At 43.8% G+C, this 16,922-nt stretch overlaps 1 protein-coding gene across 2 annotated transcripts in view; it reads right to left on the bottom strand.

Moving 5' to 3' along the window:
* ASXL3 (ASXL transcriptional regulator 3) overlaps positions 1–16,922 on the bottom strand; it is a gene marked incomplete at its 3' end in the record, with an annotated part of 191,422 nt that overhangs the window by 153,080 nt on the left and 21,420 nt on the right. Inside the window, exon 2 of one of the 2 annotated variants that reach the window (XM_080683489.1) lies at positions 101–187. In XM_080683489.1, coding sequence (XP_080539615.1) covers positions 101–187 — 87 coding nt within the window. The remainder of the gene's footprint in view (positions 1–100; positions 188–16,922) is intronic. The other variant, XM_080683490.1, reaches the window with a different exon arrangement.

Genomic DNA, 16,922 nt, shown 5'->3' with positions numbered 1-16,922 from the left:
ATTCACAATCAATTATAACATCTAAATGTAGAAACAGCTACGGCTTTGCAACTAGTGGCCACTGTTAGTCAATAAAAACGGGAAATGTACATATAAATACTGACCTTGTTTCCTTTAACCCTTCTTTCTGAATGACTTCCAGTATCTGCTTCGCTGTCATTGGTGAGTTGGGGTGTTTTTCTAGTGCCTGAAATATAAAAATAAACGTAAGATTAGTAGATGATTGCATGGAAGCATCCGAAATGAAAGCGTGTGTGAATCATGCAGCGTGTACTTAACATTTTAAAGGGGAAGGGGTTATTGTATCAAAATAAGGTTCCATCACACAATTCAAGTGTCCAAAGTAAGAATGTAATTTTTCCTGCACATTTATGGCAATTTCTGCAACAAATAGGGGCCATTCTTTAAAAAAAAAAAAAAGTCACAAAGGCGTACACACCAACAAAAAAGGGAAACTTAAAAAACCAAGTTAATAAATGTATACAATTTCCTTTGTTAAAAATCGCTAATATTTTATGGTCAGAGACATGCTTTCAGGCTGTTAAAGTGGTTCCTAAATTTCCAGGCCTTGGGAACATGGAGCCTGAACACTATCAACAGCCCAGAGCGAAGTGTTGGTCAGAAGAGACCTCAATGGATTTCCATTTTGACCAACTTCGTTCACACGAAAAAGAAGATGAGGGAAGAAAGCCCTTCATGACCCAAATGGCCGGAGGCACACAGAACTCCAGTGCCTCGTTGCAGTGTGTTTTCCAGTTCAGCTCAGTTTCCTTTCTTTTGCCTTTTCCGATTCATTTCAAGGAAACCCCTGCCTCTTCCCATTCAGCCCATCTCCATTTTATAAACGGATCCAGTTTCCCCCCTCTTCTTCTCTGTCCTACTTATTCTTTAGTAGAAGGGAGTTCTGTAAGCAACATGCGGGGAATACATGGGACACGGTTATTTCCACGGGTGCTAGATCATCCAGCCTGAAAACCAAGGTCTTTTATGTAGCCTGGGACTTAACTACATGTGTCGAAAGCAGTACACAGCAGTGACCTCACTGCTCACCAACAGGGACTACAGGGGCCACCTGCAGGTACAAGCAACAAGAATGCACACCCTCCACAATGCCTTCCTCCAAGGGAAGACAGCCCCTAATGGCACATTCTGGACAGAAGCTTCTGCACATCATGGCCCCAGGCAACTGAAAGATTCTAGCTTTCTATTGGTGAGGATTTACTAGAAGGATCCTAATTATTAAGAACTAAAGGCCTGGTGCACAAAATTCGTGCACTTGGGGAGTCCCTCAGCCTGGCCTGCGCCTTCTGGCAGTGTGGAAAACCTCAGGGCATGTCCGACTGACGGCTTAGGCCCACTCCTCAGTCAGACATCCTTAGTGCTGACGTGGAGGCGGGAGAGGCTCCCGCCACCGCTGCTGTGCTTGCCAGCCGTGAGCCTGTCTTCTGGCTGAGCGGTGCTCCCCCTGTGGGAGCGCACTGACCACCAGGGGGCAGCTCCTGCACTGAGCGTCTGCCCCCTGGTGGTCAGTGCACGTTATAGTGGCCAGTTGTTCCACTGTTCGGTCAATTGCATATTAGCCTTTTATTATATAGGATTACCGGGGCACTCTAAAAACCCAAAATTGCAAAGGCTCCCCAATCTGTTCACAGTAGCTCTGTGGCCTCTCCTACAATCAATGGCCAAATTTCCACTAAGTCACTAGCAAATGTTCTGTCCATCGGGTCTTCCAATGAGTTACAGGCAGCCCCACCTCCCCATCAGGGCCATTTTCCTGGTCTCCCCTTTCTACGTCCCAGGATATTTCCCAATTTTCCCCAGTCTGGATCAGTCCCTTCGTCATAGTTGGTAAGTTCTTTAAAGAATATAGACATCTGAGCGACACTCGAGAGAAGGCATGGCAACAAGCATCCCATTAGGAAAGAAGAAAAACTGTCCCCACGGAGGGGGACTCAGAGCGGAGCTGAACACTGGGAAAGAGGGGGAGAAGCTCAGGCAGAGCTGCAGAGGGAGGACTAACACGTTGTGTAAACACACTGCTTGAAAAAGGCGAGAAGGAAACTGCAGAGAGAGCTGGAAGGGGGAGGTTAGATCACAATGGAGGGAGGGAAAGAAACAGACACGAAAACAAACAAGCTGACAGCCTTGTTAACATGAGAACTGTAAGCAGAGAAGTGCACACTGATGGATTACGGAAGGAGACGCTGTGGTCCCGTGATGGGCACCACCCCACGCGATGGGCGATGCTGAAGACACCAATGGACTCTCCTCAGAGGTATGGGCCGAAGGTCAACAGACACAGACATACATAAGTAAGCAGGCGAGGAAGAGGGGCTGGGGGGTGGGGGGAGGCATAGGATGGAAGAAGGAAGGGTTTAGAAGAGGAAGGAGAGGAAGGAGGAAAATTGAGCTGAACTGGGAATGTCCAAAAGGCAAACTGGTTAAAACTAGAAAGGGCTGAAGAGGAACGAAACTCCCGGGTACTGGGCAACGTTTTAAGGGAAATTGGGGTGCACTCAAAAGTGGGGTTACTCACTGTGGAGGACTCCCTGTTTCTCTTCCTGAGTACAGGCCCCTCAGCACACCTGGGCAGCGCCTCCCAGCAATTGAGGGAATTTGGATAGCCCTGTCCCCTTCTCTATGACATCACATCCTACTCTACAAAGGAAGTAAAAGTGCCAAGAATTACATCATGAAGTGGGTGGGAGGCGGGGAGGCAACGATGGAGCCACACAACACGCCAGAAGCCACCCTCAGTGCCTGTAAGACAGAGAAAGGGGGCGGAGCAGGAGGGGTTCCTGGGTGTGAGCACACCTCACTGTGCTAGGCGTGTGAACGTGGACAAGACAAAGATAGAGAGGAATTACCTGCACGGAACAAAACATCGATACCATCAAAATAACGGGACACGCGGCAGAGACCAGAACCAGACTCGCAGGCAGCCACACTCAGACACCACAGTGGGAAGAGGTCACAGGCGGAGCGCAATCCTAAGCCCCCCGGCCCCAACCTTAGATCCCCCACAATCTCCCCACATGGAGGTGTTACAGTGTCACATGCCCTGCAAAACGGTACTCTCTGGATTATCCCTCATGACATATCTCAAATACTAATATTTGAATATGTTTTCATGGTCAATTAATTCACATGTTCTTATAATTGTTTTCCACCTTGTACCTACTTCTTTAGAAAATGGGGTAAAGGATTCAATACAGCAGAGAAGGGAGTAGGAATTTTAAGACTGTTTATAACAATAAGATTTTTTCCAGAAATAGGTCTAATAAATATTTCAGATCATCAAACCAGGTTCAAACTGGCTTAGGCAAAAATCATGTAATTGTGGCAAAGTAGGAAGTCCAATTTTAAAGTTTGCCATGGATAATTATTTAAAATAATCTTGCTTTCTGAGAGTAAAAATTAGAAAAATGCAAACTCATGCCCATTTTATTGAAAGCAAAATGCACCCACAAGCCTGCAACCAAGAATATTAACCATGCCTAATACTTGTTCTCTTTCTAGTTTTTCTATTCATACACATTATTTTTAACATAATTATAATTAAGTAAAATACATGTATATTAGCTCTCTTACTTTTCTCGATGTAATTTGAATTCTCCAAAATGGCATTATAATTAACACTTCTGAGAGTAGGCATTATTTTAAAAATTCAACTAGTAAACAGAAATACCCAAAGAATTATTGAATGTAACATTTTAAGAGTATTATTGAGTCAAAGAATATGAATTCTGTTATGTCTCTCGACACACAGCCAAATGTTTGCAGAAAGATTTTAACAATTTATACTCTCACCAAACAGAACTGAATGTACCTCCTTCACCACAGGTTGGCCAGTATGAAGCATTATCTTAGTAGGTCAAACAAGTGGTAATTTATTGTTATTTTTATTATACTTCTGTAAATACTAATGAGATAGAGATGTTTTCAAATGAATCTCATGTGGTATAGGATATGACACTTGAAATATTTCTGTTTCTATTAATGTGGAAAAAGCTCTTTAAACAGTCAGAATAATATTCATTATTTTGCATAGTAGTAATATTTATTCCTTTTGTTGCTTATCTTTGGATATTTTAGGGTGACATGCAACGTTTTCCATTTTCATGCTAACAATTCCATCAGATTTTTCCACTGTGACAGCTACTGCTCTCATGCTTAGACTAGTAGCCCTGCACACGAATCCATGTGCCAGTAGCTCTCTGTGGGGCCTGGCTGCTCCACGCCTGCTGCCCAGAGGCTCTCCGCGGCCCAGAGGCCCATCCGCGGCCCAGAGGCCCATCCGCGGCCCAGAGGCTCTCCGTGGCCCAGAGGCCCATCCGCGGCCCAGAGGCTCTCCGCGGCCCAGAGGCCCATCCGCGGCCCAGAGGCCCATCCGCGGCCCAGAGGCTCTCCGTGGCCCAGAGGCCCATCCGCGGCCCAGAGGCCCATCTGCGGCCAGGCGCAGAACTCTTGCCTTGTCGCTGTGGCGATGAAGCAAGCATTCTGCCAGGCCACTCACGCTGCCCGCTCTCAGTGGCCGCCCCTCTGGGACTGGGGGACTCTGGCGGGGCTGAGAGGACTGGGCGCCGCCATCTTGTGGCTATGGGTACTGCCATCTTTGTGACGGAGTGACGGTTAATTTGCATATTATCCTTTTATTAGATAGTATTTTCCTCTTATCCAGAGAGCACGCAAATGTCTACCAATAGTTCTCTCAAGTATCCTTATGTTTGTATTTTTTAATCCATCTGGGATTTACCTTTCTGTACCAAGGTGAAGCACTAGCCTCCCATGCCTGTTAGTAAGTCAGGACTCCCCACCACAGTGTTTGATAAGCCTGCCATGATGAGTGAGGCATCCTCTACCACCTACTAACATTAGGGCAATGAAAACCCTAGGTTGTGGGTTTCACAACCTTTTGGATGTGAAACCCACATATAAGTGCCGGGGCCATGATAGAAACTGCACAGAGCAGAGAGGTCCTTGATGAGGTGGAGGTGGGAGAGCTCAGAGGCCCTGCGCTTTCTCCAATGGCTGAAGGAACTTCCGGGCATTTTCAGGGTGAAATGAACTGCAAACCACTGCACTTGGGGCTGGCCCAGGACTCCTGCTCCACTCCACCACGTGCCAGCAACACACCCTTTTCAATAGCTGTCATGGTCTAATTCTTTTCACTCCCTGGCTAGGACACTGTTCTCATTATTCCTTCTTAAATTTTTAATTATTCCCGTCTTTATATTTCCAGATGAAATTTAGATTGGAATTAAATGAGACATCTAATTAAATTTTTAAGAAATTTACGCACATTGTTCCATGTATTTAAGTTTTATTTCACAAACTGTAATAAGCTTTTTATTGTTTTATATTTTTAATTGCAACTATGAATACACTTTTTCACATAATATTCTCCCATTTTATGGCTAATACATCCAGAATCCATTGAGTGGTGATAATTATTATCTATATGAACAGCAAATTGAATTCTTAATAGTGGCAATAGAACAGAAGCCCAGAATCAGATTTTCTATAAGTAATGTGAATTTTGTCTCCTTTCCAGTAGCTCTGTTTTCTCTTTCTGACATTATTTACTTTAGATTACAAAGGGATCTTTTCTAGTCCCTGTCCAAAAAAAAAAACTTTTACTGAACATTGAGCTGCTTTGTCATTTATTTCCTCAAAAACAGGCCCCCAAAGCCACAGAGCTTCCTTAAGAATGTCCGCACTAGAATTAGCAGAGCCTGCCGGAGCTGCCAAGAGAAGACTGTAATTGGAAACCACTGGACGGATATCACTGTCTCTTCTCCACAAATCAAAGTGCAATCTTTCCAGAAAATGTCCTTTCTTTCTTTGCAAAACAAACCGTTCTCCAGAGTCCAAGCCGTGCTTGTGATTCCACTTCACTCTCACCCTCAGAATTGTGTCTTGCACCTCATGTCCCTGCCTCAAGTCCTTTCAATTCCCATCTACCTTCTTCCTTTACGTAACCCCCAGAGGTCTCCCATGCGGCCTGGCTCTCGGTAAGGGGGGGTTTCCATGGCTAGGGACGCAAATAAATACAATCCACTACCTTCCTAGCAAGGGATCCTCTTGTATTCTTTTTTCAGAAGATGTGAAAAGATGTAGAGAATTGGCAAACACACCAGTGGATTGATTTCACCTTCTTTATTTAGGTGACTGACTATATGAGAACCCACCCCAAAAGGATCTCATTTCATGCAACCTGAGACAAAACAGACCCATCTCAGAAACCGCCTCCCCCAGACGTCTACATGTTCCCACAGAAGAGAAGAATAAAAAAAAAAAAAAAAAAAAAAAAAAACCCTTTAGAAAAGGATAGTAATATAGTCAAGAGAAGGAGAGGGGCGGTTTTCCAAATCATCGAGGGCACAGGCCAAACTAAGAATGCATTTTTCTGGTTTAGGTTCCAACATTCTAAACTAATAAATATAATGTTTCGAATATTTTAAGGCTTACTCAAGATTTCCTTGGTGTCTCTCAAACAGAAACGTCATTTCGAGTATCCCTAAGATAAATACATGAGACCAGTGTTCATCTAATGGTTAAAATCATTATTTTTTTTTGGGGGGGGGGGCATAAATAAAATATTCTGAACTTATTTGATTGCAAAATAAAAAGATAATGTTTAAATTTGTGAAATCCCAAATGAGTATCAAACACCAGGCTCTCTCCCTTTCTTTAACAGCATTATGCCTTCCCTGGATCCATACTGGCAGCTCATTAAAATATCTAACTGTGTAAGGTCTTGTGTCTCAGGGAAATGATTTTGGGATTACAAATTAGCCATTTTAGTGTGTGTGTGTGTGTGTGTGTGTGTGTGTGTGTGTGTGTGTGTATGCACACGTGGGCTCTACAATTACAGGGTGTTTTCACACAATTTGTATTATTTCATTTGCTTTCACACAACATGTATTACTATGTCATTCAATTTCATACAATGATGTTATTTTACTTGACCTTTAAAACAACTTGAGGAGATACACAGAAAAAAGAGAATCAACTTTCTCTGAGATGCGCCAAGTTGAAGTAACTGGTCCAAGGTCAAGAAACTAGTAAGTGGAAGGACGAGCCTCGCATTCATGACGATGTTGATGATGATCATGTTTACACATAGTAAGAACAGCTAATACTTATTAGACAGCTCCTCTGGGCTGAGTCTCCACAGGATGCACAGATACTGGTAGTACCACAGATTCTTGGATTCATAGATTTAACATTCCTGTTTCCACTATTCCTGAGAAACCACAAAGATCCATGTCACTTTGATGGAACATGAATTTGGATCCCAGTAGAATTCAGAGGAGGAAATAAATCCTGTAAAAAGTGACAGCACCTGGCCACAAACCCAATGAGGTTGTTCTCTACTCCTAACATATGTGATTACTAGGCAAGGGTTTCAAGATGCTACTTAAACAATTTTTCTATTCTACTTGTATGAATTTTTGTGGGGAAATTATATGCCTTAGTAGTATTTGTGAATGTGTGACTTTAACGATTACAGAAATCCTATATAATAAAGAGGTGGTATGCAAATTGACCATCACACCCTCGCACAAGATGGCTGCCCCCATGTGGTCACAAGATGGCCGCCACAAGATGGCCGGCAGGGGAGGGCAGCTGTGGGCGATCAAGCTAGCAGAGGAGGACACTTAGGGGTGACCAGCCAGCAGGGGAGGGCAGTTGGGGGCAACCAGGCTGGCAGGGGAGGACAGTTGAGGGCAACCGGGCCTGCAGGGAAGGGAAGGATATTGAGGGGGACCAGGCCTGCAGGGGAGGGCAGTTAGGGGTGACCTGGCAGGCAGGGGAGGGCAGTTGGGGGCAACCAGGCCTGCAGGGTTGGGCAGTTAGGGGCGACCAGGCCTTCAGGGGAAGGCAGCTGGGGGGGACTGGGCCAGCAGGGGAGGGCAGTTGGGGGTGATCAGGCCAGCAGGGGAGAGCTGTTAGGGGTGACCAAGCTGGCAGGGGAGCAGTTAGGCATTGATCATGCTGGCAGGGGAGTGGTTAGGGGGTGATCAGGCTGGCAGGCAGGCGAGAGGTTGGGAGCCAGCAGTCCTGGATTGTGAGAAGGATGTCTGACCAGCTGCCTCCTGCAAACCCCCCACTGGGGAATCGAGCCTGCAACTGGGACATGTGCCCTTGACCTGAATCGAACCTGGGACCCTTCAGTCCACAGGCTGATGCTCTATCCACTGAGCTAAACTGGCCAGGGACAATAACAATTTTTTTAAAATAAAAAGTAAACTTAGGCTGTCTGAAAAAAATAAAACAAGCAACATCTTCAGTGCTTTTTAGGGGTCCCAGATTGGAGAGGGTGCAGGGGGACATCCTCCCTCTCCCAGTGCACAAATTTCGTGCACTGGGCCTCTAGTTTTGTTATAAGAACCTTAAGAATAAGGCCGACTTCAGCCAGAAGAAAGCAGCTGCCAAGAAGGTCAAATGCCTAGGAGGTCTGGCAGCCAGTAAGTGCCCCGTCTAGCCCATGTGACGCTGCAGTTTGCTCTTCCTGAGAAGTTAAGTTGTTTTTTATCACGAGCATGGGGGCTTACGGAACCTGAAGGCCTATAGTCTAAGGCAGTGGTCAGCAAACTCATTAGTCAACGGAGTGGCAAACCGCGGCTCACAAGCCACATGTGGCTCGAGAGCCGCAGTTTGCCGACCACTGGTCTAAGGTATAATACACAATATCTACCTCATAATCCCCACTTCCGTAATCTCAGACTTAAGAACAATCCGATATTTTCTTTTTTAATAAATCTTTATTGTTGGAAATATTAGATAGGTCCCTTTCTTTTCCCATTGACCTTTATAGCCCGCCCCAGACCCCCACCCCAGGCCTCCACCTCCCTATTGTCTGTGTCCATGGGTTATGCATATATGCATACAAGTTCTTTGGTTGATCTCTTCTCATCCACCCACCTACCCCCACCTTCCCTCTGAGATTTGACAGTCTGTTCCATGCTTCTATGTCTCTGGATTTATTTTGTTCATCAGTTTATTGTGTTCATTAGATTACACATATGACTGAGATCATGTGATACTTATCTTTCTCTGACCGGCTTATTTCACTTAGCATAATACTCTCCGGGTTCCTCCAAGCTGTCTCAAAGGGTAAGAGATCCTTCTTTTTTACTGTTGCATAGTATTCCATGGTGTAAATGTATCACAACTTTTTTATCCACTCATCTACTGATGGGCACTTGGGCTGTTTCCAGATCTTAGCTATTGTAAATTGTGCTGCTATGAACAGAGGGGAACATACATTCTTTCTGATTGGTGTTTCGGGTTTCTTAGGGTATATTCCTAGAAGTGGGATCACTGGGTCAAATGGCAGTTCCATATTTAATTTTTTGAGGAAGCTCCATACTGTTTTCCATGGTGGCTGCACCAGCCTGCATTCCCACCAGCTGTGTACTAGGGTTCCCTTTTCTCCACATCCTCGCCAGCACGTGACATTTGTTGATTTACTGATGATAGCCATTCTGACAGGTTCATTGTCATTTTAATTTACATCTCACTGGAGTATTTTTTCATATGTCTCTTAGCCATCTCAGATATTTTTCTTGAACTCTCATATAATGGTTTGAACTATATTTACCTTTGGTAGCAGCTGTCAAAACTGCCATTAATTATCATTATCTATTTAATGATATTTTTTCTGCTACACTGCAAACCTCATGAGATCAAGGACCCTGATCCTCATTTGTTTCTATAGCTCAGATTGTGACACTAAGCCAGTAGACTTCAGGAAAGACCGAGTAAATTTTGGAGATGTTTTGAGTTGCTCTATATTAGGAACTTTTATCTTATCTAATAAAAGAGTAATACGCAAATTGACCATACCTCCACTACACCCACAAACCATGTCCACCAGCCGATCAGGGGCAAGTATGCAAATTAACCCAACCAAGATGGCAGTGGCCACAGAGAGAGCAGGAGGCTTGGGTTGCTCGCGGCAATGGAGAAGCCAAGCTTTCCACCTGCCCTGGCGGGCCCAGGCCTCCGCTCAAGGCTACAAAGTTTCAATTATAGAAGATAAATAAATCCCAACAAAAATGGCTGCGGCCACAGACTGAACAGGAGGCTTGGCTCCGCTCAAGGCTACAAAGTTTAAATTATAGAAGATAAATAAATTCCAGATACCAGGGCCTCCGCTTGGGTCACCGGTGGGCATGGCTAGCCCTGCAAACCACCACAGGCCCCTTGCCCCGGCCACCCCACATCCCAAGGGAACCCCCACCCTGATCCGGGACACCCTTCAGGGCAAACCAGCCGGCCTCCACCCGTGCACCCCTATCCTATCTAATCCTATCTAATAAAAGGATAATATGCAAATTGACCATCATTCCAACACACAAGATGGCTGCCTCCATGTGGTCAAAGATTAATGCCCCCATGTGGACACAAGATGGCCACCACAAGATGGCCAGCAGGGGAGGGCAGTTGAGAGGGACCAGGTCTGCAAGGGAGGGCAGTTGTGGGCAATCAGGCCAGCAGGGGAGGGCAGTTGGGAGGGACCAAGCCTGCAAGGGAGGGCAGTTGGGGGCGATCAAGCCTGCACGGGAGGGCAGTTAGGGGTGACCAGGCCAGCAGAGGAGGGAAGTTGGGAGTGACCGGGCCTGCAGGGAAGGGCAGTTGGTGGGGGGACCCAGACCAGCAGGGGAGGGCAGTTAGGGGTGACCAGGCCTGCAGGGGAGGGCAGTTAGGGGTGACCAGGCCTGCACGGATGGCAGTTAGGGGCAAACAGGCTGGCAGGAGAGTGGTTAGGGGGTGATCAAGCTGGCAGGCAGAAGCAGTTAGGGGCAATCAGGAAGGCAGGCAGGTGAGCAGTTGTGAGCCAGCAGTCCTGGATTGTGAGAGGGATGTCTGATCCTGGATCGGGCCTAAACGGGCAGTCAGACATCCCTCAAGGGGTCCCAGATTGGAGAGGGTGCAGGCTGGACTGAGGGACACCCCCCACCCCGGGCATGAATTTCGTGCACCAGGCCTCTAGTACAATAATAAAGATGGTTATGTGCTTTGGAGACAGAGGGACCAGGAAACCCTCGCTCACCAGCTGTCTGATCTTAGATACTGAAGCTCCATGAACTTCAGCTTCTTCATTTCCTCATGTATAAAAATGTGAGCACTGAATGATGTAATGACTGTAAAGCATGTATCATTCCCATATAACAAATGGCTAAACAGCAATATGTGTTCATAATCATTAGCTAATACTATTAGCTGGGTCGGGGTGGGGAACAGCCCATGTTGAACAACAGCGTAGGAAGATGAATCTTTTCAATACAAAGAAGAGAGCTACAAAACACACACACACACACACACACACACACACACACATACACACACAGATGGACATTGGATGTGGTCTTTGAGATGTCCTGAATAAACTGCACTGGAGTTCTACCAATCAGGTTGGCCCCACGTTGCCTTCATCACCTGATCACTGCCAAACTTATTCCACTGTGACTCACAGGTAACCCTGCACCGCTCTGTGCCTAGCCTCACCATCCAAGAGTCTTTCTGTTTAACAAGAGGGACTAAACAATACGCGCTCTTTGAGACAACCTGTCACCTGGGGGAACAGCACACCACAGGGACACATTACCCACCTGTACTCATTACAAATCAATGGGAAATGCAGAGAATACCAACAGTAAAACTTTCTTCCAGCAATATACACTGAGTGGCCAGATTATTATGATCTCTGAACACATAATAATCTGGCCACTCAGTATACACACACACACACACACACAATATATATATATTAGAGGTCCGGTGCATGAATTCGTGCATGGGTGGGGTCTGGCCAGCCTGGCCAGGGGGAGAGGACATGGGCGGTTGGCCGGCTTGCCTGCTGGTTGAACTTCTGGTCGAGGGGACAATTTGCATATTAGCCTTTTATTATATAGGATATACAATGAGTGGCCAGATTATTATGCATTCAGAGATCATAATAATCTGGCCACTCAGTGTATTGTCACCTGTTTTAAAACATCACCAGGCATTATCAGGGGCCAGGTCTCTCCTTTTTTTTTTTTTCCAGGTTAATGGCACTTCAGTTTCTGCCATCATTTCTCACATAAAATAGCTTGCAGACACTACCTCTGGAATCATCTTTCTTTGAATATCCTTGAGTTTGCCAGTATCACTTGTGAAACACATGTTTTAAGAATTATACTGATTAATATAAATTATCTAAATGCCACTGATAACATATTCTACATGCAGTGTGATCAAAACATAATACAGTATCCTTCCCTTTTGCTAACCCCTCTACTACACTGAGGCAGCCTAATGGGACACTTCCTCTTTGTTAGCAGTCCTCACACTGTCAATCACTAAAACTTCCAGATCTCTAACATCTGCTTCCAAAATCACATGCATAACCCTGTGGTGTACTTTCCAAACATGCCAGACATCAATGCGTCTTTGTTTAATGCACCAACGTTTGTTTCAGTGTATTTTTGCAGCCTCTGAAGTCTTATTGTCCCCAAATATCTAATTACCGATGGCAAGAGCTGTACTTTGTGGAGCACACAAATTTGAAAAATACTTATATGAGTTCAATGGCATCTTTTTAGGTTCAGGTGATTTGTTCAAGCTTATAAAGTTCTTCTGGCATCATTCTTCTCCTCCCCAACTGTCTGTTTCCTTTTGTTATGTCCTGATATCCACATATCTGATCAGCATGGCTGATGTATTTCTCCAAGTTATTCACAACAGAGCTAACCAGGGCGGTGGAGAACAAAGCAGCACACCTAGGCGGAAGCTGCTGGCATCTCCTCTCTGGCTGACACTGATTAGCGAATCAATGTACTTTGTCTATAGATGTCCAATCTGCCACAGACTCGTTTAATTATACCATCACCCAGTTCACGTGGGTCTATCACTTTTAAAAGAGTTTCATAATAGACTATGTCAGTCTGGCTGAAATTTAGTTCCGACAGGAGCCTCCCCCTGATGTGTAAGACTCATAATCCTATCAGAATAATTTAATTTAGTGTGACAGGAATTAACTTGGAGAACCCATATGCCTTCCAGGGATCACTAGTTCCATTTCTAAATGCTCACAGTCAATTATTTAATAATACACTCTAGAATTTTACTGAGAGTTGACATAAAGTGAAGTCACTAATTGTGATTTCAAAAATGTTCTTTAACCTCTTTTTTAAAAATGTATCGATTTGAGAGAGAGAGAGAAAGAAATGTTAATTTGTTGTTCCACTTACAGATGCATTTATTGGTTGATTCTTGCATGTGCCCTGACGGGGGAGTGAACCTGTCACCTCGGTGTACAGGGACAACGCTCTAACCATCTGAGCTACCCAGCCAGGGCTGACCTCTTTAATAAAAATAATAATAATAATAGCAAACATTTACACAACAGGTATGCTACATCATGCATCATTCTAACATGCATATAACCTCACTTAATCCCCCAAACAATCATTTTATTGGGGCTTTTATTGCCCTCATTTTACAGATGACAGATGAAGTAAAAATCTAAACATAACATCTACACTAATAAAAGAGAAAGATGCAAATTGACCGTACCTTTGCGACACCTACCAACCAATCAGGACTGAGTATGCAAATTAATCCAACAAAGATGGCAGGTTAATTTGCATACGCAGGCGCCAAGTGGCCGGGGGCAGGATGCTTGCGTCATCGCCATGGTGACGACGCAGGCATTCTGCACCGCCCCAGCTGCTCCAGGCCTCTGGGCAGCATGGGAAGGTGGAAAGGCGGCTTTGGGCCGGAGCCAAGGCAGAAAGGCGGCTCCGGCCGGAGTGAAGGCAGTGCTGGCACCTAGGGAAAGGAAGACCCATTCTTGCACAAATTTTTGTACTTAGGGGCTCTAGTAAACACATAATTGAGAATAACTAGGTAAAATAATCCAAGTAGACTGTCTTCCCAACTTCGAATATGATTAAATTAAGATTATGTATTCTAACAACAACTTGGAGTTTATATTTTACTACTATAGGCAGATATAATAACTCTGGACTTGCAGAGGGCAGAATACAATATTATAAAAATTTAGGAGCTTAATGTACATTTTTGTCCACAGGTGGGAGACTAAACAATCTATCCATATGAAACATACATGGGCAAAGCCAGCATTTCCCTCAGGACAACATTCTGAAGCAGCCATCAGAAGAGACCCCAACTTTCCGTATCATGGGAATCCTTACAAGGTGCTCCTCTTAATAATAGCAGGTAGGACTTACAGACTTCTAGAAAGCATCTGTAATAGAAATAGGGGAGCCACTTTTATGATAATTTGACTTACGTTAATGTATTTAATTCTCACAATCCAATATCAAAGGAGGTATTGCTTTTTTTTTGTAGTTGAGAGAGCTGAAACACAGGTATATGTACACCAAGGAATAAGCAGAGCTGGGATTAAACCCCTGGCCTTGGAGTCTGAGTCTTTCACCATCACCAAATAGTACCTTGTAACAAACAATACTACCTTACGTAGAGGGTAATGTAGCAGTACTACTTTAATAGTACTATTAAAGTACGAAAGGTGGGTGGGCCAATTTGTTGAACATCTTTAGGTATTTTTCTTATAGAAATCCACAGCCCATCCTACATATCCAATGAAGCGTTATTTGAAATAAAACAGTAAGACAAGATCTAAGAGGAAGATGGTTAAATAAATGAAGGCACATACATACCATAAACTAATATAGGGCCAGTACAAAGAAAATAGGTACTAATATGATGGTGTCCATGATAAAGAAATTAGTAAAGATAAGCAAGTTGAAGAACAACATGTTTAGAGGAAGCATATATTCAAGTGCATGTGGTGTACATATATTATACCCATACCCACAATCCCTCTCCCAACACACACCCCATATAAAAATATTCAAACAGTGAAAAACTGTTACCCTGGAGAGTGGTGGAAAAGCAAAAGTTGAAAAAGGAAATTTCATACTTTAAAAAATAGTTTTGTATTTAGAAGCATAAATTACTTTCATCATCTTTAAACTACATTAATATAACCTCTATATTATATAATACATATAATATATGCTTACATAGATGTTATATAATACATGCTTACATTATATAATTTAAGCACATATTATATAATATTTAGTAACTAATTTAAAAATCAGTTTCAGAACAAAATAAAAATGAATATTCAAACCACAAGAGAAACAGCTATACACCTATACTCTAACGCACAGTGCAGAAAGTAAGATATAGGTATACTGAATTTTTTCCAAGGCAAATATTACTCATCATTCAATCCGAGTCAGGAAAATTCTTCAGTGTTATTTTCACAGACTCGCCTGAAATGACACCGCATCCAGATGTAGCTGCCAAAAGGAATTAGTTTCAAAATAGATCTTGAGATAATTGTAGAAAATGACTTTGTTACCCGGAATTATTTGATTCTGACCACTTAAATGTTGAAGAATGACAAAAACAATGATGCTTGTTTTGTCACAGTTAATAGCAGCCTTTTCTCCTGACTATAGTTAAGCAACGGCATTACCTCCTCAATAATTCATTGATTTAACAAATATTTACCAAGTACATGCATCCACCAAAACAAAGTACAATAAAGCCTGTTAACACCATCTCTGGAGACACTGATCCTTGGGTTTGCTACTGGAGGGGAGGGGAGCAAACATCTGATTTACTTAGAAACAGATTTAAAATAAAAGAAAAGAGACTAAGCCATATGCCTTCTTTCATCTTCATTCAAAAATGCCCATTCCCTTTACATAACAATGACCTTTGCCTACCCTAGTCCCAGGGGTGGTATTATAATCAGATTCCATGCAGCAGTGATGATCATCACGTCTTGTGTCGATTTTTTTGGTCACTGCTTTATTTTCAGTACCTGGCACACTGTAGGCATTTAATAAAAACTTGCCTAAAGAATGAAAACAAGACCAACAAATGACAAGGGAAGGTTGATGTATTGGTTTTTGTGAACTCTTTATTCTCTATTTCTGAAAAATACCCTTTTCTACTTGGTGTGAATGGGAGCTGTCATATTCCTATAGATCCTAAAGAGTTACCTACTAATGATGGGGTGGTGGGATGGCTGGGGGGGCAGGTACACAAGGAGGCAATCACTGATCTTCCCCAGGATACATTAGGCTAAAGCTCAAGAAAAATCTCACACCTGGCCGGGTGTGGCTCAGAGGTTGAGCATCGACCCAGGAACCAAGAGGTCACCGGTTTGATTTCGGTATTCCTGGTCAGGGCATATGCCCAGGCTTGATCCCCGATAGGGGGTATGCAGTAGGCAGCTGATCAATGATTCTCTATCTTCATTGATGTTTCCGTCACTCTCTCCCTTCCTCTCTGAAATCAATAAAAACATTTTTTTTTTTTAAGAAAAATGTCATTGCTTTCTGGCAATAACCCCGTGAGATGGGGCCCTGAGACTTGCTAGATGCCGCTCCCAGCCGTGAGAAAGAAGCCAGGTTCAGACAACAAGGCTTCTGCACGGAGAGAAGCAGAGATGAGAGCATCCTGGACACATTCATTCCTCCTTCCAGGTGTTACTGAGGGCTTTTATTCACTGATATTGGTTGATGTTTGTACAAGTCTTTCAACAAATTCTTTGTCTCACTAAATTGGTTAGAGTTGGATTTTAGTCTCTGTCCATGGCTAAATGTTCATGACCAATGTGTTCCTTACACTAATTATTAAGCCCTCAGTTCGTTCCTCTCACAGGATTTTAAAGAATTACGAAGTACATGATATTTCAAATCTGATGTTAAATTTTGATTCCTTTAGAACAGGGGTCCTCAAATTTTTTAAACAGGGGGCCAGTTCACTGTCCCTCAGACCGTTGGAGGGCCGGACTATAGTTTAAAAAAACAACAACTATGAACAAATTCCTATGCGCACTGCGGGCCCGGGATGAG

Source organism: Plecotus auritus (genome assembly GCF_963455305.1).
Source record: "Plecotus auritus genome assembly, chromosome: 8".
NCBI classification, from domain to species: Eukaryota; Metazoa; Chordata; class Mammalia; order Chiroptera; family Vespertilionidae; genus Plecotus; species Plecotus auritus.
This window is presented reverse-complemented; position numbering and strand designations above follow the sequence as displayed.